This window comes from Leptosomus discolor, chromosome 8, assembly GCF_034619465.1.
Source record: "Leptosomus discolor isolate bLepDis1 chromosome 8, bLepDis1.hap2, whole genome shotgun sequence".
NCBI classification, from domain to species: domain Eukaryota; kingdom Metazoa; phylum Chordata; class Aves; order Leptosomiformes; family Leptosomidae; genus Leptosomus; species Leptosomus discolor.
The window spans coordinates 36,573,535-36,599,542 of record NC_141398.1 but is presented as its reverse complement, the minus strand read 5'-3'; the positions used below and the strand labels follow the sequence as shown (position 1 = coordinate 36,599,542).

At 44.0% G+C, this 26,008-nt stretch overlaps 1 protein-coding gene across 1 annotated transcript in view; it reads left to right on the top strand.

Moving 5' to 3' along the window:
* The first annotated feature begins 10,126 nt into the window (after positions 1-10,126).
* MBOAT1 (membrane bound glycerophospholipid O-acyltransferase 1) overlaps positions 10,127-26,008 on the top strand; it is a 60,851-nt gene continuing 44,969 nt past the window's right edge. The window contains exon 1 of the mRNA XM_086469107.1: positions 10,127-10,216. Coding sequence (XP_086325233.1) covers positions 10,127-10,216 — 90 coding nt within the window. The remainder of the gene's footprint in view (positions 10,217-26,008) is intronic.

The following is a 26,008-nucleotide window of genomic DNA, read 5'->3' as shown; positions in this document are numbered from 1 at the left end:
GGAGAGCTCTCCCCAAAAATCTCAGGCCAGGCCACTAAGATCACTAGCAGTATTTGAAAAAAACCAAACAACTAGAACATGTCACCCATAGTGGCACTCAGCAGTTAGCTAGAGCAGCAAGCTATAAGACGTATCTTCAGCCTACCTAAAGGTAAATTCAAGTTAGATCAGAAGCCTAAATGCTTCCTTATAGGGATAACTCAGGGAAGCAGCAGACTTGAATGGAAACCACAGGAGTTCATTAACTACGTAATGGCGATCACCCGTATTGTCAACCTGGGCTGGAAAAGGAGATCTTTCATTAACTATATAGGAGGCTGTCACTACAGCAGAGCTGTATCATACTCTGTCAAGTAGAGTGCAATTCATAAGTTCCTGTGTAGCAAATTATGATGATATCTGTTTAAAAACATGTTTGCAAGCAGTCAGCTGGCAAGTGCATTGTACACTGGCCCATCTGTTACCATAGTAATTGGGTCATCCACTTCAGAAGAAGCTGTTTTGCCCATGTAGTGACAGAAGCAATGACCTCATATGAAGAAAGCCTGTATCGGACCAGAGATTCTAACAGTGGGATAAAGGAAAGAAAATATTACTATGGAACCAACTGGAAACAGCAGACCCCATTACGCACGTGTTCAACTGAGGCTCTGGAGTAGGTCTACTTGCACTTCAGAAATGATGCTGACAGAAAACAAGGAAAAAGGTTCTGAAAGTTATCATCACAGAGGGGACTGCAACCGACCTAAAGAGAGAGTTGCCAGGACTAGCTGTCTTGCTGTCCAGTGCTACAGATCACCACCTTCAGCACCCTTCTGTTTGTTATCACCAGGTACTGCCCATGTGAAAAAATGATACTGGGAAGGTCCTGGTGTATTTAAATTTTTAGGTTGGCGATTTTAATTTGGAGTTTCCTTTTCAATAAGAATTCATAACAGAGTTGGTTTCTGATTTAAAGATAATCGGGTGTTTGGTTACAGAAACTACCAACTTATAACTCCTATTTTACCTATTCATGACAGGAGAATCAGGCCTTCCTCTACATTAAGTATTCACTTTTCTCTGTCTCTCAGGGCAATTATCCATTAGAATAACTTTGCTAGGATTATAACTCTTCTCTATCCCTAGCAATTTTAAAACCTGCCTTTCTTAAAGTTAGGCTCTAGTCTGAACAAGAAATAATTGTTACAAAAAGCTTATGCTACCTCATCAGAGTGGATTTTTTCTCAATCTTTAACCCCTGAACTTTTCAATTTTCTCTTCTGAGACAAGCTCCATTATGAATGTGTACAGAATGAGTTTCTAAGAGTTCATGTATCCGTGATGCCTTGGCCACCTCTGCAGCAAAGTCAGGTAAGAGGTTTTTGTAGTGAAACTCAACAGCTGCTCACCAACACAGATATAAGGAAAATATGTAAAACTAACTGAGAAACTAAGCAAAACTTCCCCTCAAATATAAAGGAAGCATCTTATAGCTTAGTTAGAGATTGAGCACAAAAAATACACACATATTCTCCAAATGAATCTCAAAACGGATTTAGTGGAAAGAAAGCTAAAGTAGGAAGACAAAAGGAAAGTTGAATCCTTCTAAAATGAAGCTTTGTACCTCGCACTCTCCCACTAGTTCAGATTTTGTGACACCAGGGTCACTTCTGGCCTTACAGCCAGAAAACCTCCTCTGCCAGCAATGTGTGAGTGGAACTTTCAGCTACATCAGCCATTTCCATCACCTCTTTTATGCTGGATTTTAAAATTCCCCAGAGTATTTAATGCAGTCATCACTTGAACAAGGAAGAGTTGCTGAAACTCATTAACATTTGACTTAATCTTGCAGACTGCATCACCGCAAATCAATCCATTTCTTAGGTAAGTCTGTAAAATACACAGTCAGAAACATCCAGCAAAGACAAACTCATCCCATTTCTGCCAGCTTGGGCTAAGGGCTTGTTGCTAGTGGCAAGGGAGCTGACTTTTGAAAGAGGAGCCAAGTGGTAGGACTGAGGCAGAGAGGGTAATATTCAAACACCTTTTCAACACACGCAATCATGTTATCCACATAACATCAAGTCCCTCAGTGCAAATAATCTTCGCGTACTCTTCCACTGCACCACTCCAATGGCACTTGGAGGCCCAGTTCTTTGTGCATCTGCACCACCTTAGCCTTGTGGGAAATGCATGCTGTGTTATGCGATTGGTCTAGTTGGACCACTAACAAAACTAAACACTTCCTTGGATGCCTTTACAGCAGGGCAAATGATTACTTTGAATTTTCCTGCACTGCTAAGAAACCTGGAACTTGTTCATATACAGTCACTTAATACTGTAGGCATGGTGCTCTCTCTGAGCTAAAGCAGACAATGCTCAAATTCTTCTAAATTGTTTTCTTTAACCAGGTCTCCTTTTTCCTACAGAAGTAGCCTTGCACTTATGATACAGCCATCTGCTGACAGATGTGATTGACAGGAGGCTTTGAAGGTGAAGGTCTCGGTTTCTCTTCCTTGTAGTATCCACTACCTTTCTTTGATGATCCTGGCTTTGATGATCAGCAACATGAACTGATCCACCCAGGAGGGTCTGCCTTTAAAACAAACATCATCAATGTTTTACAGATTTGCCACAGTGGTCCTGCCTTTGCCAGTGATGAAAATACACCTAAAGGTCTCATTGTTAATTGCGTGATGTTCTTTCTGGTGGAGCTTACTGGGCGTTGAATTCGGGCCTTTCCCCCATGCATACAAATATTATACTCATAATAATAATCACAGCAGTGATACGTTTATTATGTTTATTATCACTGTGCCAAGCAGCTGTATTCATGGAGGAAGACCCTGTTTTGCTGGATGTTACACAAGCCCGGAATAAAGCAGGTGGCCCCAGCTGAAGGGGCTAATGATCTAAGTAGGAGGCAGGATTCAAAGCTGGATATAGACCAGCTGGCGTAGGAGGCCAAGAAAACAATAAGACAGCACTAATCAGTGAATATGCTGTGATCTCAGCGTAACAACTCTCTGTTGACAAGCTTTCAGCAGAAAAGCGTTTTCCCCCCATGAAACAATAAGGAAAAAAATGTTTTAAGAAGCAATTAAAAAGAGGATAGTATATTAATCTTGCATGTTTATTGGGGTCAACTCTTAATTGTAAAAGGGCAAGTTCAGAAGAAAACCCAGGAGCGCTTGTTTGAAAATCTAACATAAGGGCTAACGCTTGCCTTGGGGTGGACGGATACACCATGGGAACCTAGAAAAGGAAGAATGACACAAGATGGGGCAAAACCAAATATGCAAAAATAGGAGTGACGTGTTCAGAGAAGTGAATTTGGGAAATACACTTTGCAGTAGCATTCTGATCAGACAACGGTAATTTTATCAGTGCTGCAGGAAAAAAATGTTTCAGTGATCAAAACAAGGGACAGTGAGAGCCTGGATAAGATTTTAGCTGAGCATGTGCTGACTAGATCTCTACAGGTATTCACTCAAATAGAGTAATGCAGTACCAATTTAAAGGCAAAAAAGGCCATTTCTATGAAACAAATAGATTAGAAGATCTTTACAATCCAGAATTTCTTGTAGCAACATAATTAGTATATTGGTCATCTTAAATAACACTCATCAACTTTAAATCATACTTATCCCTAATTTCTTTTTTCCTTTGGATGTTATTTGAAAAAGTCATGACTATCCACAACTAGAATAGCAGTGCACTCAGTTAGACCTCTTTAACAGTGTACTGAGGACAAAGCGTTCGGTTAGCACCGTTATTACTAGGTATCTTATTCAGGTCATATGTGTTGCAGAGCAGTGGATTTAGCCAACGATGTTATCTGATAGCATTAGTGGACAAAAAACTTTGTAGATCTTGGCTCTCTACATCCACGCACCAGTACTGAATGATTCCCACAACGGAACTTAATCTTTTCCATGAGACTTTCAACTACAATTGAAAGGGCTTGTTTGCTTATACAAGTTTAATTTTTCTTTATACAAAATTACAGTATTACACCTACAGCTTTAAAAACACTTGAGTAGCTTTCTGCTAACTGTAAGTCTCGACTGGTTTCAACATCTATTTTTTCCCCAACCTATTATATTTACTGCAAAAAGGGTTTCTGGGAAACAATTATGATATAAGGAGTTGGAACTATTTCTCTAACTTTCTGGCAGTTAAAATGACTTTTCTCTGTGTTGTACAGTTTCCCCTCTAGATGGTGGCAGAGAACAAACTCTAAGGTACTTGCACTGTGAAGACAGGGATGATACTAAGAAAAAAACGGGTTGCTGGTGAAGTACAACGCAAAGAAGCTGGAAAGTCATGCTATATTAAATTATATTTGTGTTCTGTTTTCATTTGACATAGATAAGAAGAGTTATGCTGGATACACTGAGGGTACCTAACACACTTAAACCTGGAATTTTGAAGGAACGTTACTATCAAAAACTTTCATGCACTACAATTTGCCTTTACACGACTGTTCTGCAAATCCTTTCTTAAGAATACCTCATTATTTAAATAGTTTTTTAAATACAAAACATTATTTCAAGACTCCTGGCCATCTTCTATTTTCTTTGTAAAATCCTCCTCTCTATTTCCTTAAACGTAGTTGAACTGAAATCTCCACATGTCCAATAGTTACTGCCTGGATCCTGAACTATTTCCACAAACCTTTACATTTTCCTTATTAGCTATGAGTAGCTCTTATTAAACTTCAACTTTTGCAATTTCCCATTTTGTAAATCAAAAAATGCCCTTCTGGGTTTTTAGTTTCAAGCTGTACTACACAGAGTTTTCTACATCTCAAATGCTCCTGAACGAAGAGTAGCAGAGTTCACCAAAACATCTGATATGAAGAATCTTCAGTTCACTAGTAAATGGAAAAAGAAACTTTCTTTATTTACATGTGCCTGCCTTATGACCACTGGTTTTATGAAAGTCAAGAGATCCCTCTCAGCAGCAGGAAAAGAAAGTAGGCTGCAAAACCATCTCCAGTCTAGACACAGAAGGCCTTATGTTGATAGAATGAATCACAAGCTATAAAGTACATGTAAACCTCTGTTCGTTGTCTTCTATTGTCTTTAATTTTGCATCAGTCGATCCTGATTCTAGTTCGCTATTATTTGAAAATAGTAAAAATCATTATCCCACGATCTCTGAAGCCTCCCTTGGCAGGTAACTTTCTCTTTCGATAATGGTGAGGGCCATCAGTGCTACGACTTTACAGTCATGCGGATGTATGGATGTTACCTAGAAAAACACACCCAACCACTTTCTTTCCCAGTTGCTGAACTTTATATCTTGCAATATTGTGTATCTTCTAGACCTGCAGTTCATCCACAGGCACCATGGTCCCTATGCCTAACTTTCCAATGTCAAAAGAAAACCAAACCCGTTCCCCTTCATTCTGAAGCAGAAGGAGCACAGGAGTAATTTCCAGCTCATCCCTGGCAAGTTTTGGTCACACACAAGATACGCTATGGGCACTTTCACATCGTTAGTTCCTTAAGTGTGGAATCAAATTCTTGATTTCTCTCTCCTCCTTCTCCCACCATTTTCCAACCTTTTCCAGATTCTTCCAAAATTAGTGCTGGCAAGGCCAGAGTTTAAAACACCTGTGCAAAGACAAAAGGGACTTTTTAGTGGCAGACTAACATTTCTATCGATGACATCATTCCAGGTGTCTTATAACATTGCTATGCTGCACTTGGGTGCTGCACTGGCAACCTTCATTCCTGTGTTTCCTGGCTGTTAAATGACTGTCTTTGTGACATCTCCACGTTGTCCAATGAATTGTCTTCTACTGTTTAAATCATAAACCAAACCTTTCCGCCAAAGAGTAGCACTCACCACATGGAACCATATCAGTCGGGCGGGGTCAGAGAATCACAGAGCAGCACTCACTTCCATACACAAACTGGTAGAAACTGTACAGCAAAAAATGAAATAAGTAGGCACCCAAGTAACTACGATATAATGAGGAAACCATAGCCGTTGTACAGAAGTTGTACATCACAAATCCATTAGAGTTCTCTGAACACCAAGGGTGATTCTGTCAAGAAAGTGTATTTGTCTTTCCAGATTACTGGGGGTAAGGTTTAACACCCACAGAAAGTAAATAATCACAGAATAGTGGGGAATACTCCCTCCTGGATTAATGGCTGTTTAAAAGGAAATAAATAAAGGATGAGAATAAATGTTAGATTGGAAATTAACATGAAGGAATTTGTCCTGTTGAACACATTAAGTTTTCGTAAAAGCAGGTGAGAGGACAAAGCTAGCAAGGACGTGAAACAATTCAGGATAATCAAAGCTTCATTACAGGGTTGCAACAGATTTCACAATGTTGTATTGTGGGGCAATTTAAAGACTGTAAATGTTAACATGTAATATTGATACGTGTAAACAGGAAAAGCAACTCTTGATCATACATACACGTTAGGCTGTAAATTACCTATTACCTTTGAGAAAATAGACTTTGAAGTCACTGGGGATGAGTTCAGGAATTCTTGGAAAAGGAATATAGAACAAAACATTATGTTACCATGTAAATCTATAGTCTCTCTCTTTTGAAAATAGAAACAGAAAAGGGTGAAAAGGAAGAATGACTTCCATACAATGAGAGACTAACCAGACTCCTCAGTGAGGATGAGAGACAACTCAGGGTATATAAAGTTATGAATAGCATGGGGGAGGTGATTAACCAATGATTACTCACTCATTTCTCACAGCACAAGAACAAGACAGCACCCAATGAAATTGCAAGGCAGCTGCTCTAAAACAAACCAAAGGAAGTACTTTTTCATACAGCACATAATTAAATAGCGGAACTTATGGGACACTGTAGAGGTCAAAAATATAAGTGAATTCAAAAAATATTAGACATATAACATAGGCCCATCAGTGGCTATTAAGTATGAGGAAATTTCCATCTTGGGAAGTCCTGAGGGCTAAAGGCTGGGAGAGTAAAAAGTAAAAATCTTGCCTAAGCATCCACAATTGTCACTGTCAGAGACAAGAGACCTAAATAACCTTTTGGTCTGACAGGTTATGGCTACTTTTACACCTTGTAGGTGGTCCTGCCAATGGAGCAGGTGGCAACAGACAGCAACACACAATTTCCATGTGCAAATTAGTTTATTAATCAAGTATGGCAGTGACGTAAAGATACTCAAGATGGGTCCATTCAAGCACAGTAGGGTGCAGGAGAGCTTTCTAGTCTAAGTGCAGTGTATCATGAATGCACCTTTGCTGAGCCCATTTGGGTCCAGAAGCGCGCTCTCAGTTGGATTCAGCCCTGTCGAGCATCCCTTGGCTCTACACAGTGCCAGTTCAAATGTCTCTTATAGCAGGGCTTCCCTTTCCGGGGGCACAGCCTCTGCATACTGCACTGCACTGCTGGCTCCATACCTCAGTACTACCCTGTAACCAAGCTAGTAAAGCTCCCTTAGAATGAGGTGCACCAAAGGCTGCCTTGAGGAGACATCAAACCAAGCTCTCCTGCTGACAGCTCAGGTCTGGAGGCGCAATCTACCTTTGCCTCCTCTTAGGATTGTACCAGCCTTCTGTGACTACAAGCTGTAGAGCTGATGGTATTTTGCTCATGTGTTTCAGAGCTACCAGCTAAACAAGAAAAGGAGCATGAAAATTCAGGAATAGTAGTTTTCAACAATTTTTCTAATAATAATTCCAGTTTTCTTTCCTCCTCTGTTGCCCTTCTCAGCTTCTCCTGTCTCTCTCCCCAGTACTTTCATCTTAACGCTATCTTGCTCAAACCTCTGTCCCACCCTCTTCTTGCTGATACACCTCCCTCACCAATTCTGTCCTCCTAACCATAGCTCCCTTCGCTTCTGTTCTGTTGTATCTGTAGCCAACCTCGCTCTAGCTCCCTTCACCAGGCTTCTTGTGCTAACCCACTTCAGAATCGCCATCACCCTCCTTCTGCTCTTGCCTCTGGCCTTTTCCATCTGCCCTTTTCTCCTTCCTGCTATTTTCCAGAGCAGCTGTTTCCACCACCACACAAAGCCCAGATGGCTGAGTACTGACTCTAGAGAGACAGGCACGCTCTTCTCAGTTCCTGTGCCTGGGGCCCTGTGATATCCCACTCTGCTTCTGTAGTGGCAGAAATAGGTGGAGTCCACTCGCATGGCAGAAACACAAAGGGACAAAGAATACTTACGGTCTTCAGAGATGCTATATACTGACCTCCTGAGTCTCCACATGAATTATGTCTGCATTTTTCCCCAGAACTCTGGCAGCTGGTCACTCTTGAGTAGCTTCACAAAGGCAATTCCTTGATTCTAGGAAAACTACCATGTCTAAACTTGAAGTCACCATCCCAGAGGTACAAAATTTCCACAGCAAAAAAGCTTTGGGAATATCTGTAGTGCATGTGTGTAAGAAATTTATTCTGTTCCCAAAATCAGGTCAATGGTTTTAGCCAAAGCTCAACAAGCAGCCTGCTTGTGGTGGACATAGCCCACGGAAAGTTCCATCCAGACAGTTTCAGGCTGGCAAATTGAGACAACTGGAAAGAGAGACTTTTAACAGAAAATGTTGGGAACTTTTACGCATGGCTACTTAGTCCTTCCAAACCGCTTACTTTCCCTATATAAAGCATGTGTGTGCATGTATGTGTATCTATTTTTTCAAACGGGCACCACTAAACCAATACTATTAAGAGAAAGTTGTTGCTATAAAACTCCATCCCTACTGAACAATTTTTGCCTGGGTTTTCCAGCACAGCAGGACACTTTGAACATGGCACACTATGGGTTTAAGCCACGGCTACAGTTTCAGCTACCACAGTTGACAATACTTTGAAGAAGAGAAAACGACGGGTGTGTTAAAGAGCCTGAAACTGAGCCTGCAAAGAACCTGAGGTGTTTCAGGTCCTCAGCACGTCAGCAGCATGAGCTAAACAGAAAGCTTTGCAATGGTGCCTGAGCTCTCCTTGCAACACAATACAACGTTGTCCGGGGCACGCATAAGAACACTCCTTCTGCAGTAGATGATCTGGGCAGAAATACCCTTTTAACGGCCATATTTCACTCACAAGATAAACGTTATCACTTAAAACTCCCTCCTTTTTCATATTTTTTTTTCCCCCTCTCAAGGAGAAGTCCCTACATTTTTCCCTACATCACATGCATCTTAGTTTCCAGCAATGCGAACCACAGGCTGCATGCTTGGTAATTCTCCCTTAAAACCATCAGTACTTCCATGAGCAAGGACTCAAAAAAAGGTATTTGGGTTAAAAAGAAAGATAATAAAACTTCTTACAACTGTTTTGGTTGTGAGACTCCAGCTATCCTCTGCTGAGAACTGGCACCTTGGCCCTGTCACTGCCTCCGATTTGCCGCCGGGGCCGCGAAAGGAGCATTAGCGGGGCCGGACGGCGGCTGACCCGAGCCCCGCGGGCCCACGCTGAGCCCGGGCCCGCTGCGAGCGGCGGCCGCGCACTCGGACCGGGCCTGCTGGCAGCCACCAAACGCGAAGACCCCTTGCTGAGCCGCCCGTGCCCACCCCGCTCCTCCCGCTGCCGGGCCTAGCACCGCCCTGCCGCTCCACCAGGGCCCCGTGCGGGGGGACCCGCCCCGGACACTTCCCACTTCCCGTAGCAAGCGGGGAGAGGGAGGGGAGGGGAGGGGGAAAGGGGAGGGGAGGGGAGGGGGAAAGGGGAGGGGAGGGGAGGGGGAAAGGGGGGGGAGGGGAGGGGGAAAGGGGGGGGGAGGGGGGGAGGGGGGAGGGGAGGGGGGGGAGGGGAGGGGGAAAGGGGGGGGGAGGGGGGGGAGGGGAGGGGGAAAGGGGGGGGGAGGGGGGGCTCCCCTGGGACCCAGCGGTTGCCTTTCAAATTCAACTCAGGCCGGGGCAGAGCGGCCGTTATAACAGGCCACGGCCACTCGCGGGTGCCTGCCCCCGCCCCGCCCCCCCTTCTCCCGGGGGCGGGGGGCGGCAGCAGGTGAGGCCCGGAGGACGCCGAAGGCTCCGAGCCGCTGTGAGGCGGCCCCTCCCCGCCGAGCGCCCCCCTGCGGTCCGGCGGTCGGCGCAGGGCGGGGCATCGGCGGCGGCCGGCGCGCGCGGAGGGGTGCGCGCAGGTGGGCGCGTGGCGACGGCGGCGGCGGCCGCGGGATGCAGCATGGCCGAGCCGCCCGGCGCCCCGCCCCGCACCACCGGCTCTACCCTGCTGCACCCCCTGAGCGGGCTGCTGGGCATCCCGCTGGACCAGGTGAGGCTGCACCGCGCCGCGCCGGGCCGGGCCGGGCCGGGCCGAGGAGGCTCTTGCGTGTGTCCCGAAGCGGGGGGCTCCCGGCGCGGGGAGGGTCGTGCGGCCGAGCCGAGTCGCCCGTCGCTGTCACGCCTTGCATCTGCCACAGGGCCTTGGAGGCAGCGCGGAGACACCGTCCCTCGCGGAAAACCGGGCGGTAGAAACGCTTTTCGGCGGAGCGAGGTGGGGTTGGGTGGAGGCGGGCGGCTTTGGCGGGCTGGCGGTTGGCTGTCACAGTGAGAGCCCTTGGGTTTTCCCGGCGATGCCCGGCGCTTTCCGTGCTCTCGGAAGAAGCGGCGGTGTGGGGCCAACTGCGGCGGAGTTTGAAGGGCGTAAACACCGCAGGTGCGCTGTGGGGGATGTGCATCGTGTGGTGCGGGGCGTCCCGTGAGAGATCGTTCCGTTCGGGCCCTGCTTTTGTGGCCGCAGCTCCGTAGAGAGGAGGCACCGGAGCCTCTTTCAGCCCCGTACGAGAGCCTATATAATTGTGCGGGGACGCCTGAAACGCGCACAAGGACGCGGCAAACGAGTTGGTGTGAAACACCGAACGGCGTAACAGGTTCTTGGCTGTGGTGGTGTCTGGTTGTTCCCAGGCTCCCAGTTAAGCAGAACACCCCCCCTCCCCCGACAGGCAGAACACGTTGCTCCCCCACCTTTTCTTGCCCCTCAAGCCCTGCTGCCTCCCGCAGTGAGGAAGTTGGGTCTGGAAGTTGGTGCTGGCCAGAAAAAGGCTCCAGGGCGGCAGAGACGTGCTGGTGAAAACCAACATCAGATTGCGATTTATTTGCGTTCTTCTGTTTGCGGAGTGGCTGGTGCTATGTGTCATTTTTTACTACTGTTTGTTGAGTAAGGAATATATCATTTTGTAGATTAAACACCTACACCTAACCATGCCGGTTTTTCCTTTTTTAACAGAAAACAGGGTTTGATGCAAAAAAAGAGATCTGTTGCTCAACACTAAAACAGTCAAACAATAAAGGCCTATAATTATTTATAAGTTATTAATTTAGGAGAAGGTGCATGAACAGCGATAGCCTCTTTCTTGAGGCATTCCGTGCCATGATTGGTGCATACAGGAACACCGAAGGCACCAGGAATAGCAGCTGTTTACTGTTCCAGCTTGTTTGTGATGCCATGGCATACATACAGTGCTGGGCTGACTGGGTCAGCAAACCATGAAGACTTGGCAGACCGCTTTTTTTTTTCTTCCTGAGCTTTCCAAAACTTATCTTTCCGTTCAGCCAAGGTGATACCAAGACAATGTTGCCCATGGAGAAAATCCCCCCATGCTCTTCTTGGCCTGAGGATGCTATGCCATATCTGGTTATGTGCTCTGGTCTCATGGGTGCTGATTGTGGGCACCTGCGTGCCTGGTGGTTTGCATCTTGAGCCCACACTGGTAAGCGGGGGGCACGTGCTACGGGGTTAGCAGCATGGCTGGGCTATGCGAGCGTGCCTGCAGCCATAGGTGCTGTCCTTCAGAATGGCTCCAGCGTCACAGCGCAGTGATAGGCCACGAGGAACACCCCCCCCCCCCCTTGCTGGGGTTTGATGCAGAACTGCAGCACGGCTGTGCTGAAATGAGCTTTCCTCACCTAAAAATCACCTTCCTCTCCCCCCTCCCCAATCCTGCTTAATTGCTATCAATCATTTTAAAAAGTCTCCCCCACCCCTCTTGCCTCACTGCAATGTGCTGGACCATGCCGAGCATCGGGGATTTCTGCTGCCCTGATGTAGGAAATACCCAGATGACGGCGTGGAAACATCGTGCCACCACTGTCCCCTCAAATGACATGGGTTTCAACTCTGACCTGCAGTGCTAATGCCCTCAGAAACAAAACAAAACCACTTTCAATGCTTTCACAGAGCTCTCTTGCCACGTGGGTTGGTTACTGTCCTCATTAGAATGAGAGGGCTTTTGCTGAGGGGCAAAAGTTCACTTGCTCCTCTGCGCAGAACGGAGCTCTGCAGGTGAAAGACTGTTTTGCTAGGTATGAAGCCCATGTGTAGCAGGGACTGTTTTTATACTGTTTTTTTGGTCAAGTGTTGGAACAGGCTGCCTAGGGAAGTGGTGGAGTCACCATCCCTGGAGGTGTTCAAAAAACGTGTTGATGTGGCACTTTGTGACATGGTTTAGTGGGGATGGTGGTGTTGGGTTGATGGTTGGACTTGATATCTTAGAGGTCTCTTCCAATCTTAACGATTCTGTGATTCTATACGAGGCCTTGTTGCAGGGCTAACAGGCTCTCTGTGCTTCCTACTCAGTGGCTAGCCTGCAACAGGGGAGGTAATCTCTGGCTTGTCACTGTACGTTGGCGTCATTGTGCTCGGTCTGGTGGATGGTGACAGCCTAAATCTCCCTCTGGTCCATGTGGCCAGCAGCTCCCTGTGGCTGGCCCTGAGCCTTCAAAAATGCCGAGAGACAAAGGTGGGGTTTAGACCCTCCGAGTCACTACGTGAAAGCCATGTGCGTCCGCCTCTACATTAAGTGCATGGATGCCTTGTCCCTCCTTTTATAAAGATGGTTTTCTGTGAGCTCTGTGCTGTGAGAGCGATTTCAGTCTATGAGAAAGACCAGAAAAGAAGTTGAGCAGAAGGTCTGAAAAATGAAAGCCAAAGTTGTTAGCCTTTCATAGCAGGGGCAGAAAAGCTGCAGTAATGGGAGGTGGAAAATGTTTTGTCATCTATTAAGCAGCTATTGTATCACTTGCTATGGGAAGCGTGGATGAGTATGAAAATGTCATTTTTCACATTGGTTGTTTTCTTCATTTTAAAATATCACAATTTAGGACTGAAGACAGCTCAGAACTACTGAGGGTGCAATTCCTAGCTGCGCTGTGTACCTGGCAGACTAGTAGACAGGGAGAACATAGCAATGTTTTCTACTTTAGATGCCAAAATAATCCTGATGTCTCAGTGTGTATTTGCATGGCTCTTTAATGGACGAATTATCTTTGGATTTAGCATTGAAATGCTATTTTTGGGGAAGTGCTATATTTGGTAACAAGATCAATGAGCTCGAAAGAGGATGAAGAGACACTCTATGTTCAATTCATCCTCATATCCCAGGAAAGCAGACTTTTACTGACTTGCGCTCTAAAAATATCTGGCTAGGTCAATGACATACCTCCAGCAGCATTTGGAAAAGAGTTTTGGGGTTGGGTTGTTTGTTTTTTTTCCTTATCACGTATGCGATATCACTGATTCTGGAACATCATCCTTCCAGTATGCTTATTACAGTAACTTTTGGCAAAGTATATACTTTTTTGTCATGTATGCCCTAAATCACCAATTTTGTGACATTGTCTTCTACCATAAATCAGTGAGATAGGGAAAGTTCAACATTAAAGTTTTAGCACTGTAATTTCTGTAAACAAAGTGCATGTCTGGATAAGCACAGTAAAGACATAAATACAATATTTAAAGGTGTATTAAAAGTAAGTTTGATGGCATTGTTTATCCATATCTAGTTTTATCATGCCTTCCTAAGCTCTAGGCGCCTCTTGAAGTGATTCAGATTCAAAGGGTTAAGACATACGATTAGAAAGTTCCACTTCTCAAGGTTATTTTGCAGTACCCTTGATATCTCAGCTTACCTGTTGCCTTAGAAGTAGCAGCCCAAACACAAATCTTCAACTGCCATACAGCATACTTCATGTGTTAACAGGCCTTACCCTGACCTCTGTCAGACAGTATCAAGTTTGTTGACTTTCAGGGAAATATGTTCTGTGATCAAGGAGACTCTCTCTCAAAAAAAAAAAGTGTGAGCATCTTCTCCCATTTATATTGGAGGGCTTTTAAGGTCAATGTTTTCATTGATGAGGCCAGCTGTGTTTCCCCAAAGGGGGAAAAAATCTGCATTTAAACTTAATTTTAGATGCTTCGGCTGCTGGTTGTACATTTTTTTTTTTTTTTTTCCCATTTTAATCCTTTCATTTGAGCTGGTCTGCATATTTGTGTTTTTGCAGCAGTTTAACTAAAACCCTGACTGTGAGGGGGGACTGTGGGACATGCCTCTGAGTCTCGGGATAGCTGAAGTATTAGAGATGTCTTCCCACCATTCCTGGAGTTTGAATAGCGCTCTGCCCAAAGCATGCTGATGAATTGGAGAAACTGGTTTAATAAAGAGAAAGAAGTATATGTATTTTTTCCATTTACAAGAATCAACATTGATTCTGATCCCAAAATCAGGGGTTGTTTTGTTAAACTTCACATTTTTCAGCTGCTTTGCTGTCTGACTTCAGTTCTACTTCTACGCTTTCTGGTTTAGTTAGTTAGTAATGGGTTAGTCCCAAGCCTCTTTGCGTGACTTTTCTAATCCACTTTTTGGGCAGTGAAAAACCAAATAAAAAATTAGATTTCTAGAAACTCAACAGACTTAGGCTGGGAACTTTGAGGTCCCTTTAATGGTCGTCAGTAGAGGCATTAGAAGATGTAATGCTGTGGAAAAAAGATAATTTGTTACAGATTGAAGAGAGATAACCAAAGATGCAAGTTCATCGAAGACGTAAGTGGGGTCAGAATCTGATTTTTACCTGACAAAAGCTACTCCAAGGCAACAGCAACAACCATCCATGTTTGGTATGAACTATGCTACATTTTAATTTCCTAATGCCAGTCATTTTGCAATTGAAAAGTCTGTGGTTTTGTTTTGAATTGCAGCAGTACTTGTCAGATTTAATGCCTCCCTGCATGACCCTCTCAACTGCAAAAAAATAAAGCTGTGTCACTTTTAGTTATTTGAGAAACAGTAAGCAAAAATGAAATTTGAAATTAACATCTTAAAGCACATTTGTAGAGAGATATGACTTAGGTTGTCAAAACCAACTTTAATTTTGATATTTTCTGACTTTTGAATACTCAGATTTTGTGAAACTATTGTCCTTAAAAGCAATCATCAGCTTTTTACTGTAATGCCATGAAGGACATAGCACTTGACTTAGAGAACAGAGGCATAGTCTTACTGACCGTGTTTTGGGTCCCCAGTTCAATAGGTGCCTGCAAGCAGGGCAGTTCGTAGTGCTCATGGGCTGCAGGGTTTTTCTGTGCATTTAGAGCAAATCGACTCTCTAACTTACTGTACCCACTTGTGCCCAAGATTCTGTATGTTCCTGAGACAGAGGTATAATACTTTCTAAAGATTAAGGCCATCTCCAAAGCATTTCTTTCTGTTCGTGTCAGCTATTACTAAGAATTGCAATAATACACATTTTCCTCTGCCTTGGAAACACGTGCTGCCTCTTTCAACGTGTTCTCACTCATTTTGGCACTGCAGTCTCGAACCTCATGGCTGGTGTCTTGATACTATAGGTGTAAATATTTCCACATCCCTTGTGTCTTGAAAACAAAGTCTGTCCTATTAAGTTTTTCATTTGGCAGGGGACAAAAGTGCAACTGGAATCAGCCGTTTGCAATTTTCCCCCTTTTAAGCACTTTTCTTCTCATTTATGTTGAAAAAGATCTGGAAAAATAAATGTTGAAGTGCTACATAAAGTTTACTGAAACTTTCTCTTCACATTAATCACACCAGCACTGATTTAGTGGTGCTCTGCAGCTATTTTGAGACAATATATAGTGATGAAGACTCTTGGGCTCCAGCCTAGGGGTCTAGGCACCGAGCACAGAGCTGGCTCTGTGCTTTCAGGGGAGGCCCTGATGCTTAGGATTTACTGCGGGTTGGCCAGCCTGGCATGGTATTTAATGCCATGGCTGCTCCTTGGCTCCCGTTACAGTTTACAGGAATGGGCAGCCCTCAAGGTATCCTTGCCAAACTGCAAGTGGCGCTGGTAATCCCTGGACAGGGGAGGCTGCAGCACTGGGCTCTGTTGGCATCAGTGTGGAGATGAGTCCGACCTTTTGTACTTGTATATGAACTAGTAGTTACAGGTAACCTTGAGGGTATCAAACCTTGTCTCCTGGATGCTCGGGTAGTCATAGAATCATGGAACGGTTTGAGTTGGAAGGGACCTTAAAGACCATAGAGTACCAACCCCCTGCCATGGGCAGGGACACCTCCCACTAGACCAGGTTGCTCCAAGCCCCATCCAGCCTGGCCTTGAACACTGCCAGGGAGGGGGCAGCGACAGCTTCTCTGGGCAACCTGTGCCAGTGCCTCACCACCCTCACAGTAAAGAATGTCTTCCTAGTAACTAATATCAATCTCCCCCCCTTTCGGTTTGAAACCATTACCCCTAATCCTATCGCTACCCTCCCTGATCAAGCATCCCTCCCCACCTTTCCTGTAGCCCCCTTTAAGTACTGGAAGGCTGCTGTAAGGTCTCCCTGGAGCCTTCTCTTCTCCAGGCTGAACCACCCCAACTCTCTCAGCCTGTCCTCACAGGGGAGGTGCTGCAGCCCCCTGACTGTCTTTGTGGCCTCCTCTGGACCCGCTCCAGCAGGTCTGTATCTTTTTTTGTGCTGGGGGCCCCAGAGCTGGATGTAGCACTGCAGGTGGGTTCTCACCAGAGCAGAGCAGAGCGGGAGAATCCTCCTGACCACGCTGCTCTTGATGCAGCCCAGGATGCGATTGGCTTTCTGGGCTGTGAGCACACATTGCTCGGTCATGTTCAGTTTTTCATCCACCAGTACCCCAAGTACTTCTCCGCAGGGCTGCTCTCTAGTCTAGTGAGGGTTACTTAAAGAGAACTTCCATAAACTGGGGCTTGCTTTTAAAAGTACAGCCTGATGCATAGGAGTGTTTATGTTAACATGTAGTTTGGATCAGGAGCGTGCTTTGGGATCACATCTCTTGACTGTCCCCATTTAGCACACTTTGCATGTGAAGTAGCCCCACAGCGTCTACACAGGGTTGCTTTCTGAGACTGTGAAGCCGAAGGATGCACCCCAGGAAGTTGCAGTGCTTCAGCTCCTGCAGGGCCCAGAGCACCAGAGTTGGGCTTCTCTGAAGGGAGACCCTCCAGACTATGAGGCGCGTGGACATGGGGTCCTCATCCTCGGCTGGTTTGCTCTTCAGACCCACTTCTGCTGCACCACAGCACTTGCTGAGATAGTGGTAATCTCTGACCTTCATGTCGTGGTTTGTTTAGAGCATAGTACTGGTCAGGCTTGTTTGGCCACTTCTGACAATGTGGAATCCAGTCTGTTCTGGATGGGGCACAGCTGGGTCAGCCTGTCCTGCCTCTGCCAACAGGGAGAACAGCACATGGAGAAAACCAGGCTGAGGGGAAACCCTTTGGGTGGTCCTTACCCAGAGCAAGGTGGGATTGGATCATTCTCCCTTCCTACGATCTTGATTAGAGTGTTTGTTTTCACTAGTCCTTTTTTCCCTGGCTTAAGGTGCTTTAAACAGTTTTTGCAAAATCGTAGGTGAGCACTGAAGCAAAACCAAAAGCACAAGCAATAGTTTCTGACATAAATAACGTTTTTTTAGAACTTGGGGCGGGGGAGCTATTTACAGTATGTTGCAATCTTAATGGATTTGGGTAGCAATTTTCTACTGTGTTTTGGACTTACCTCATGATATGAAAATTTCAGGCTTACAAAAAAAAAAAAGAGAAATCTCAATAATGAAAAGAAAAAGCCTTGTAAACATAGTTTTGAAACAAATAAATTGAAACATTTACAAATTCCTGAAGATTTTGTTCTCAATCATTCCTCTAAGTTTTAGTAAAATACCTGAATGAAAAATAATTTTTAAACTAAAATTCAAAATATTAACTAGATAGCTTTACCAGTGTGGATTTTTTTTTTTTTGAACAGGAAATGTTAGTCGTTATTCTGAAAACTATGAAGAAATTTAGTCAGTCTATAGCATGACTGTTGGCATGCTATCTGGTCTTAGACAAAACAAATACTAAATATTAGAACAATTCTTCAATCTTGGTTTCCCTCTTTCTGGATGCTCTGTCCAGGTGGGATTTGAGGACTTTGAACATTTACCTGGTGTTCCTGGGTGGCTGGATAGCAGAAATTTTGCCTGTGTCCTCATGTGACACACTACAGCATAGTGGGTGGGATGTGTCTGAAAGCATGTGAGCTTCCGACCTAGATGACTTATGCAGAGGGCAGATAGACCTGAGGGTGTGTATCTGTCTGGTAAGTCCCAGACAAAAATCTGTCAATCCTATGGAACAACAACTTCAAAAATTATTGTTCAGTGTGAGATTTTATTCTACAGTCTTCAAGTTCAGTGAGTGTGTCAGGCTGGGGACGTTTGGGAGGGGAAAAAAGAGACAAGAAAATACTCCTTGAGGTCAGCCTTTAGGTTTGCATGCAGAATAACAAAAAACTGAATAACAATTTCAGGCCGAGAAAGAAACTTCAGCTGCTGGCTGTCATGTGCAGTTTGCTTCTTCTACAGGCCCTGGGCTTGTGACAAAAGCTCTAATTGGACTTGAGCAATTTCTTTGTTTGTGGTTTCTTATTCAAGTGCAATTTGGCAGTGGTATGCAGATAGGGCAGGAATGGGAAAGGCAAAATGACAAGGCAAAACATGAGACATCTGAGGACCCTGTGCTCCCAACATTTCTGGAATAACTTCCATGCCTGTTTTCGTGCTCATGTATTGGTTTTATTTTAACTTTTTTTTTTTTTTTGAAAGACCACTGAATAGAAAAGATTTAATAATTAACTTTTACACCGAGCTTAAATGACATTGTAAACTGGTGAAAGTAGTTTTTTTCCTGTTATCACTTCAAGGGAGTGTTAAAGAGTAGTACGGTATTGACTTTGTTTATCTCATGTGCACACACACAGAGGGCAGGTTCAAATCACTGACTCTGGTGCTTTTCAGTAAGTATTTATACCAGCAAATTCCTGTCAATGATATATCTATTTGAGAGAGAGTTTTAAAATTACTTTGTTCACTGACAAGTGGAGTTTAAGTTGTCTTACATTTATACTTCTTATGCAGCAGGGTTTCTCGGGATGTTTTACCAACTATGCTGTATTGAAGGTGAAAAACGAGTGTAGAAAAATAGTTCGGGGAGAGTGTCTGGAAGGTTAAAGGACTTTTTGAATTAAATCCAGTTCTTGGTGGCAGCGTTACCCATCCACAGCGAGTTGTAGGCATCGTTAACACCCACAGCTGTTTATGCCTTTGTGTGTTTGTTTGTGTTCACGCTAATTCTCTTGAGGCAAAAAACTGTGGTCTGTAGTTGCCACAGCAACAATAACACTGCACTCAGTGTATGGGTGGGGGTTTGCTTATTTTATACAAGTATGTTGAAAGTGTAGGCATATTGCTGTGATACATTGTGAAATATGATAGACTCTTGAGAGAGGAAACATTTGTTTTTAATTCAAAGAATGTAACTTCACTTTTATGTTACCTTAATTGCTACTTCCCTGCTAGGGTGCTAGTTGATAATTGTAAATATAACACTGCAGAGAGGAAAATGGGCTCAGCAGTTTGGAAGAAGAAAGTTTTAGTGATGTTCTGCTCATGGTAACCAGTAAATAAAATGAGGGTTAGAACAAAGAATGGTCCAGGGTAGAGGGAAGTGGGTGACATGGTTATGTTTCTGTCCCATTGTAGTTGCTCTTGTCAATCGAAAGACGAGTGTAGCTGTTCTTTGCCATGGAACCAGAATAAGAATATGAACAAGGTAAAAGAGAAAAAATTACAGGGTAGTATTCTTTTCTTAAATGTGCAAAAGCTTGGTTTTGCATACAAACATGAAGGAACTGGTTTGCTTGCTTTAGAAATGTGACTGTTAAGAGAGATGGTGGTGAAAGTATATGTGAGCATCATAGATGAACTAAATCTAGGACTTCTTCCATTCTGTGTCCCAGTGTTTCTGCACATGAAGAGAAAAAAATGATAATGTCAGAAGGCTGCAGATTCAACAGCGATTAAAATGAAAATCTTTTTGATGCAGGCCAGAACTGGACTGTGAAACCCGTTCCAACAGGAGGCTGCTAAGGCCAAGAACTTGGCCAGAGCCAGTGTGGACTTCGATGTTTATATGAAAAACATGAGTATCTAGAGTAAGATACTTAATAGCTTAAAAGGGAAAGCTTTTGGAAGTACATATTCTTTTGCGTGATCTGTTCAGGGCCTGTCCCCTCTGCAGGTACTGGTTTCTGGCAGCTCCACCTCTGGTGTTGCTGATGCTTTTGGGATCCCGAGTCGCTGCTGGCAGTCCCAAGCACCGCTGCTGCCATTACAGGTGAGTGGGTCTGCTAGAGTCATCATCCCCTCCCAGGGCTCGACTCGACACTGGGTTTATTACTTGAGTTTCTGCCTGTGGTATTGCAGCAGGAAGCAGCAGATCTCTGTAGGGAAGATCGGCCAATACCCAAGAGAGGTCACTTCTCCAACATCCCACTTTCAAGGAGTCCAAGCTACAGCTGTCCTTCTGTTAGTTTATATAGAAAGTAACTGGCCCCTTATATGCTTTGCAATGTATTTTCCTCTTGATTATCCTCTTATCTGTTCTGATTCTTAACTGTTGGGATTATTTTTGCCTGTATGCTGAGCATTTCCTCTCTGTTCAGTTCGTGTTGTGCATCTTTAATGCTATATTTGGGAGTTTTGTGATTTGTGTACTCTGTTTGAAGAGACTGCACCAGCAGATGTCTGGTATAGTCTGCCTTCATCATTTAATAGGGTTCTGACGTCCTGATTGGTAGTCCATTATCTAACTGTTTATCCACCATACATTTTACATGTGCCACTGCCTCAGTTGCCAAGCCATCACAGCTAGACTTGCTGTTTTTTTGGCTTGCCTAGAGCTGAGTCAGGGTTTAAATCATTAGTAGGAGAAAATCGATTCAGTATCTGCCTTCTCTTTTTCCTTTCTCTGACACTTCAGTTTTTGAGCATAGTCACTAATAAGGGCAACATACCAGACGTATTTAGAAGACCTGAAATGGCAGGTGTGCCTTTGTTTCCTGTGTCTAGGATTGGTCTTTGCAAATGCTTAGACTATTTCTGCCCATGAGACAGTGGCCTCATTTATTTACTGGCAGGTAGAATTACTGGCTTGTGTCCTAGAGAGGCTTTGAGGGGTTGATGGGGACCCAGGTCTCCAGTCAGCCCCTTCTGAGTCTTCCCTTGTCCTGTATAAAGTATGTGCTGCTCATTGCTCACGTGCCTTCTAGCATCAGGGAAGCTGAAATGGTGCCACGCTCTGCACTTTGGTGCTACAATAACAGTTGGAAAAATTCCATGGGCATTTTGAGATATCTTAAGCTTGCTGAAAATCAACCTGAAATGCTTTCTCAAAGTGCTTCTGAGGTAGCCAGATGTTAGTGGTATAATACTTTGAGACAGAAAGAGAGATGGAAATGAATTTTGCAAGCCAGCTGTGCAGATCACGCTGTGTCCTAGTCCTTTTAAAGCATGTTATTTTAGGCTTTATGTGTAAAGGCCTTGTTTGAAAGGGAAGTTATAGTTATTTATGCAACTTAAAGGATTGTTGAATTTCTTTTCCATGGCTATGTTCAAGTTCATAGTGTATTTCATGAAGAGCTCACTTGGAGTTTCTGGAATTTTGTTGCTGTACTTTGTTTTGGACAATAAGTTGCCTGTCACAGCATAGTAGGAGCATCACTGTAATCATTCTAAAACGTTAGAGCGTTCTTTTCTTTTTTTCCCAAACTGTTAGAGGGGAAAAAACTGAGTCTTGTCCCTGTTGCCTAATGATTGCTGTCTTTTGTAAAGGAAAGCAAGTTAAGTTTCTGCTATTGCTGATTCATAAGCTTGGCAAGAATACGCCTGGGGAAAAATATAATGCTGTGGTTAAATAATACAAACGTGGGTAGGTGTTTTTCCTCCTGATATGGCAGTTATCCTTGGAAAATATCAGTGTTATAACCCAAAGTTCTACTGTACTGTATGCAAATAGAAGTATGGAACTCCAGCAGGGGGTATAGAAAGAAGACAGCATGCTTTTAACGAGGCAAGGAAATTAAATCTTTCCCTCAAATATAGTATAGTGCAAATGAAACTAATTTATAGGAAAATCCAACTATCTCTTGTTTTTTTTGTTGTTTGCTTTACATTTCTTTATGCTTATTCACCAACTGACCCTTGCTCATGCTGTGTGTTTTCCTGTTAGTTTTTGTTTTGATTTGGTTGCTAAGTTTGAAAAGTAGGAAATTTTTTTTTTCTTTCTTTTTTTTTTTTTTGAGGGGTAATCCCTGGAATCCATTCAGAGCATGACCTTTTGGAAAGATACTAGTGATTTCCAGATATTTCAGTTTAGTAACAGTTGAGATGTTTGCCTCGTGCCAAGTCCTGAGCACTTGTCCTCTCCAAGTTACTTGCTTTCAATAGCGTCTGAAGTTGAACGTCTAAAATTAGACATGCTCCAAAGTTCAGCTTCCAGAAATATTTGCTGTAGATTTAAGGTGCTTGTAACATAGGCGTGACTAAACAGCTGGGGCTACATTCTTGTCTCCTTGCATGGCTCAAGATCCAAAATAATGAGCATGAAGTGAGTGTGCTGCAAATTCTGAGCAGAAGTAAGGAAGGAAAAACCAGCCGCAACAGGATATTGTCACTGTACACGTTTTATTGGTGGCTTCTCATCTTGCCACAGTTCTGAAGGGATTAAAAATAAGTCTGCAGCCCACATGAATGAAGATTAGATAAACATATCTTATATTAAATGGCATAAAGCAATAACTTTACTTTTAAACTATAGAACAATAGGGAAGAGCAGAATTTTATGACTTTGAAATCTCATGATTGCAAAAGGAACTGTCTGAAGTTGGCAGTTATGGAGGCTTTCTGATTCTACACAGTCACTGTTATAGCAAAGGAATGAAACAAAGATAATTGTACTTGAATTGAAAAAAACACCCCATACACAGGTCTTTGGAAATAGGCTAAAAAGTTAAGGAAAAAAGCTATCTAGAAAATTTGCTAGCAGGATCAAGGCCTATGGTGGAAATGGGGCCTTTGCTAGCAACTGCAGAATATAATGCTTTCATTGTTTATGGAGACAAAGACTAACTGCTATGTTTGCAAAGATAATTGCCAAAATCTAAATTGAAAATGTGATTTTTCCCAGTCAATAAATGGCTCTGACTAACGTTTGCTATTAAAAAAGATGGTTCTGTGTGTATTCCCTCCCCTTGTGCCATGCTGCTTTTTCTTCTCTTGTAAAAAACCTCAATTGTTCATCTGCACAGGTAGAGCTGACTGAAAATTAACTCTACAAAAAAAACCAAACACCCACAAAACATCTGAGCAGATTCACTGCAGATTTTCCCTGGCTCTTACTGATGGCTTCCCAAAATCTTTGTCTATCCTCTTCTGCCTGTGAGGAGATTCCATGTTGAAAGGTAACTGGGAATATTTTCTGTACCTCTTAGAAAATTCCATGGCTCTGCAGTGTTGGGAAGGGTATGGTGGCACCCTGAGATCTGTGCCCCTTATTTTGTTAGGTTGGAGCATGGGCAGAAAAACATAACATCTTCAGCGCTCCATGTAGATGTGACCTGAAGTGATGATTAGCTCAACTGAAAGCATTTTCTTTGTCGTTCACAAGGATTTTCCTTCCTTTCTTCTGCAAGTGCTGTTACTGGGTGTTTCAGAGATGCAAAACTGCTTAGACAAGGAAGAGGACAGGAAGGGCTGAGGTTTGCAGCACCTGCTTGCAGAAGCAGGAAACGGGGTGCGTTGACTACACCCATTGCATAGGAGCATTGTTGCCCTAAAAGTCTTCCACACATATCTGGCAGTAGATATAGTGTGCCTCCTGATTGGCACTTCCCCCCCTCCCCCCCAGCTCTTTTTCAGGCACTTGAAGCGGGCTTAATTTGTTGCAGAATACCAGGTTCGGGAATATGATACCTTTTTATGGTGTCTTTAAGTGGTAAACCCAAAAGTGGAGTGCCGGGAACTGTGGGTCATTTTTGAAAATTTCGTCTCTTACAACTAAATGGAAGTCCAGTTTCACAGTCCAGAGATTTCTTTTTGCTTCTGTTAACGTGTTGTGGTGGTTTGGCCCTGGCCAGATGCCAGGTACCCACCAAAGCCACTCTATCACTCTCACCCCCTCAGCTGGACAAGGGAGAGAAAATGTAACAACAGGCACATGGATCAGATAAAGACAGTTTAATGAAGCAAAAAGCCTCTTGCAGAAGCAAAAGCAAAACAAAAGATCTTATTCTCTACTTCCCATCAGCAGGTGATGTGCAGCCACTTTCTGGGAAGCAGGGCTCTGGTACGCGTAGCGGTTGCTCTGGACAACAAACGTGAAACGAATGTCACCCCCTCCTTCCTGTTTTCCCCAGCTTATATTGCTGAGCAGATGTCATGTGGTATGGAATATCCCTTTGGTCAGTTTGGGTCAGCTGTCCTGGCTCTATCCTCTCCCAAGTTTTTACCCACGCCCAGCCTACTGGGGAAATGTTGGGGAAACAGCCTTGGTGCTGTGTGAGCCCTGCTCAGCAGTAGTCAAAACACTGGTGTGTTACATAGCTACCACTGCACAGCACAGTGAGGGTTGCATCTCAGGCAGACCCATTACATGTGTGTAGTATGGCTGCTGCTCATCTTTGTAAGTCTGCAGTGTACATGTGTATATCTAAACTTACTCATCTAGATTACTTTTGTAGAAGTACCTGTTGTAGACACGTGTTTTAGGATTAGATGAATTTCAACCTAGAATTACCCTTTTCCCCCATTGATAATAAAAGAAATTTAGGTGGACTATCTCAGGTATTGATATCAGTGTTAGAACAGATAAAATCTACCCCTTCCTCTAGCAAAGTCCTTGCATAAATTTTTAAAGCATGTCCTAATACACTAATTTTTACAGTGTCCTTGTTTTAAGTTACTATGAGCATGACTGAACGTTTAAATACAGGATGTTCCAGATTTTTGATGTGTAGGGGCCTGATAAAATCTTATAGAATACCATTGTGATGTTTGAAAGGTTTAGCCTTTGATCAAGCTACTTGATTCCAAGCATAATGTGCCTAAACTTAACACAGTGCTGACAGTTTCTACAGTGAGGAGAAAAAGACCAACTTTATTTTGATTTAGAGTAGCTCGTGAAGTTGGCACTTGTTTTCCATTAATGATGTTTATTTCTTTTTGTTGTGTACACTTACTGGGCTATCACTGGGATAACGTCAACAAAACTGCTCTGTTTGTATTGCTGTGTATTTTTAAAGACGATTGACACATTTTTCTATGGAAAAAGGAACTGAAAATAGAATTGCACAGACATTTCAACACCAATAGTCATAGAATCATGGAATGGTTTGGGTTGGAAGGGACCTTAAAGACCATCTAGTTCTAACCCCCTGCCATGGGCAGGGACACTTCCCACTAGACCAGGTTGCTCCAAGCCCCATCCAACTTGGCCTTGAACGCTGCCAGGAAGGGGGCAGCCACAGCTTCTCTGGGCAACCTGTGCCAATGTCTCACCACCTTCACAGTGAATTCCTTCCTAGTATCTAATCTAAATCTCCTCTCTTTAAGTTTGAAACTGTTACCTCTCACACTCCCTGATCAAGAGTCCCTCCATACCTTTCCTGTAGCCCCCTTTAAGTACTGGAAGGCCGCTAGAAGGTCTCCCTGGAGCGTTCTCTTCTCCAGGCTGAACAACCGGTCCTCACAGGGGAGGTGCTCCAGCCCCCTGACTGTCTTTGTGGCCTCCTCTGGACCCACTCCAGCAGGTCTGTATCTTTTTTGTGTTGGGGGCCCCAGAGCTAGATGCAGCACTGCAGGTGGGGTCTCACCAGAGCAGAGCAGAGGGGCAGAATCCCCTCCCTTGACCTCCTGGCCACACTGCTCTTGATATGCAGCCCAGGATGCGATTGGCTTTCTGG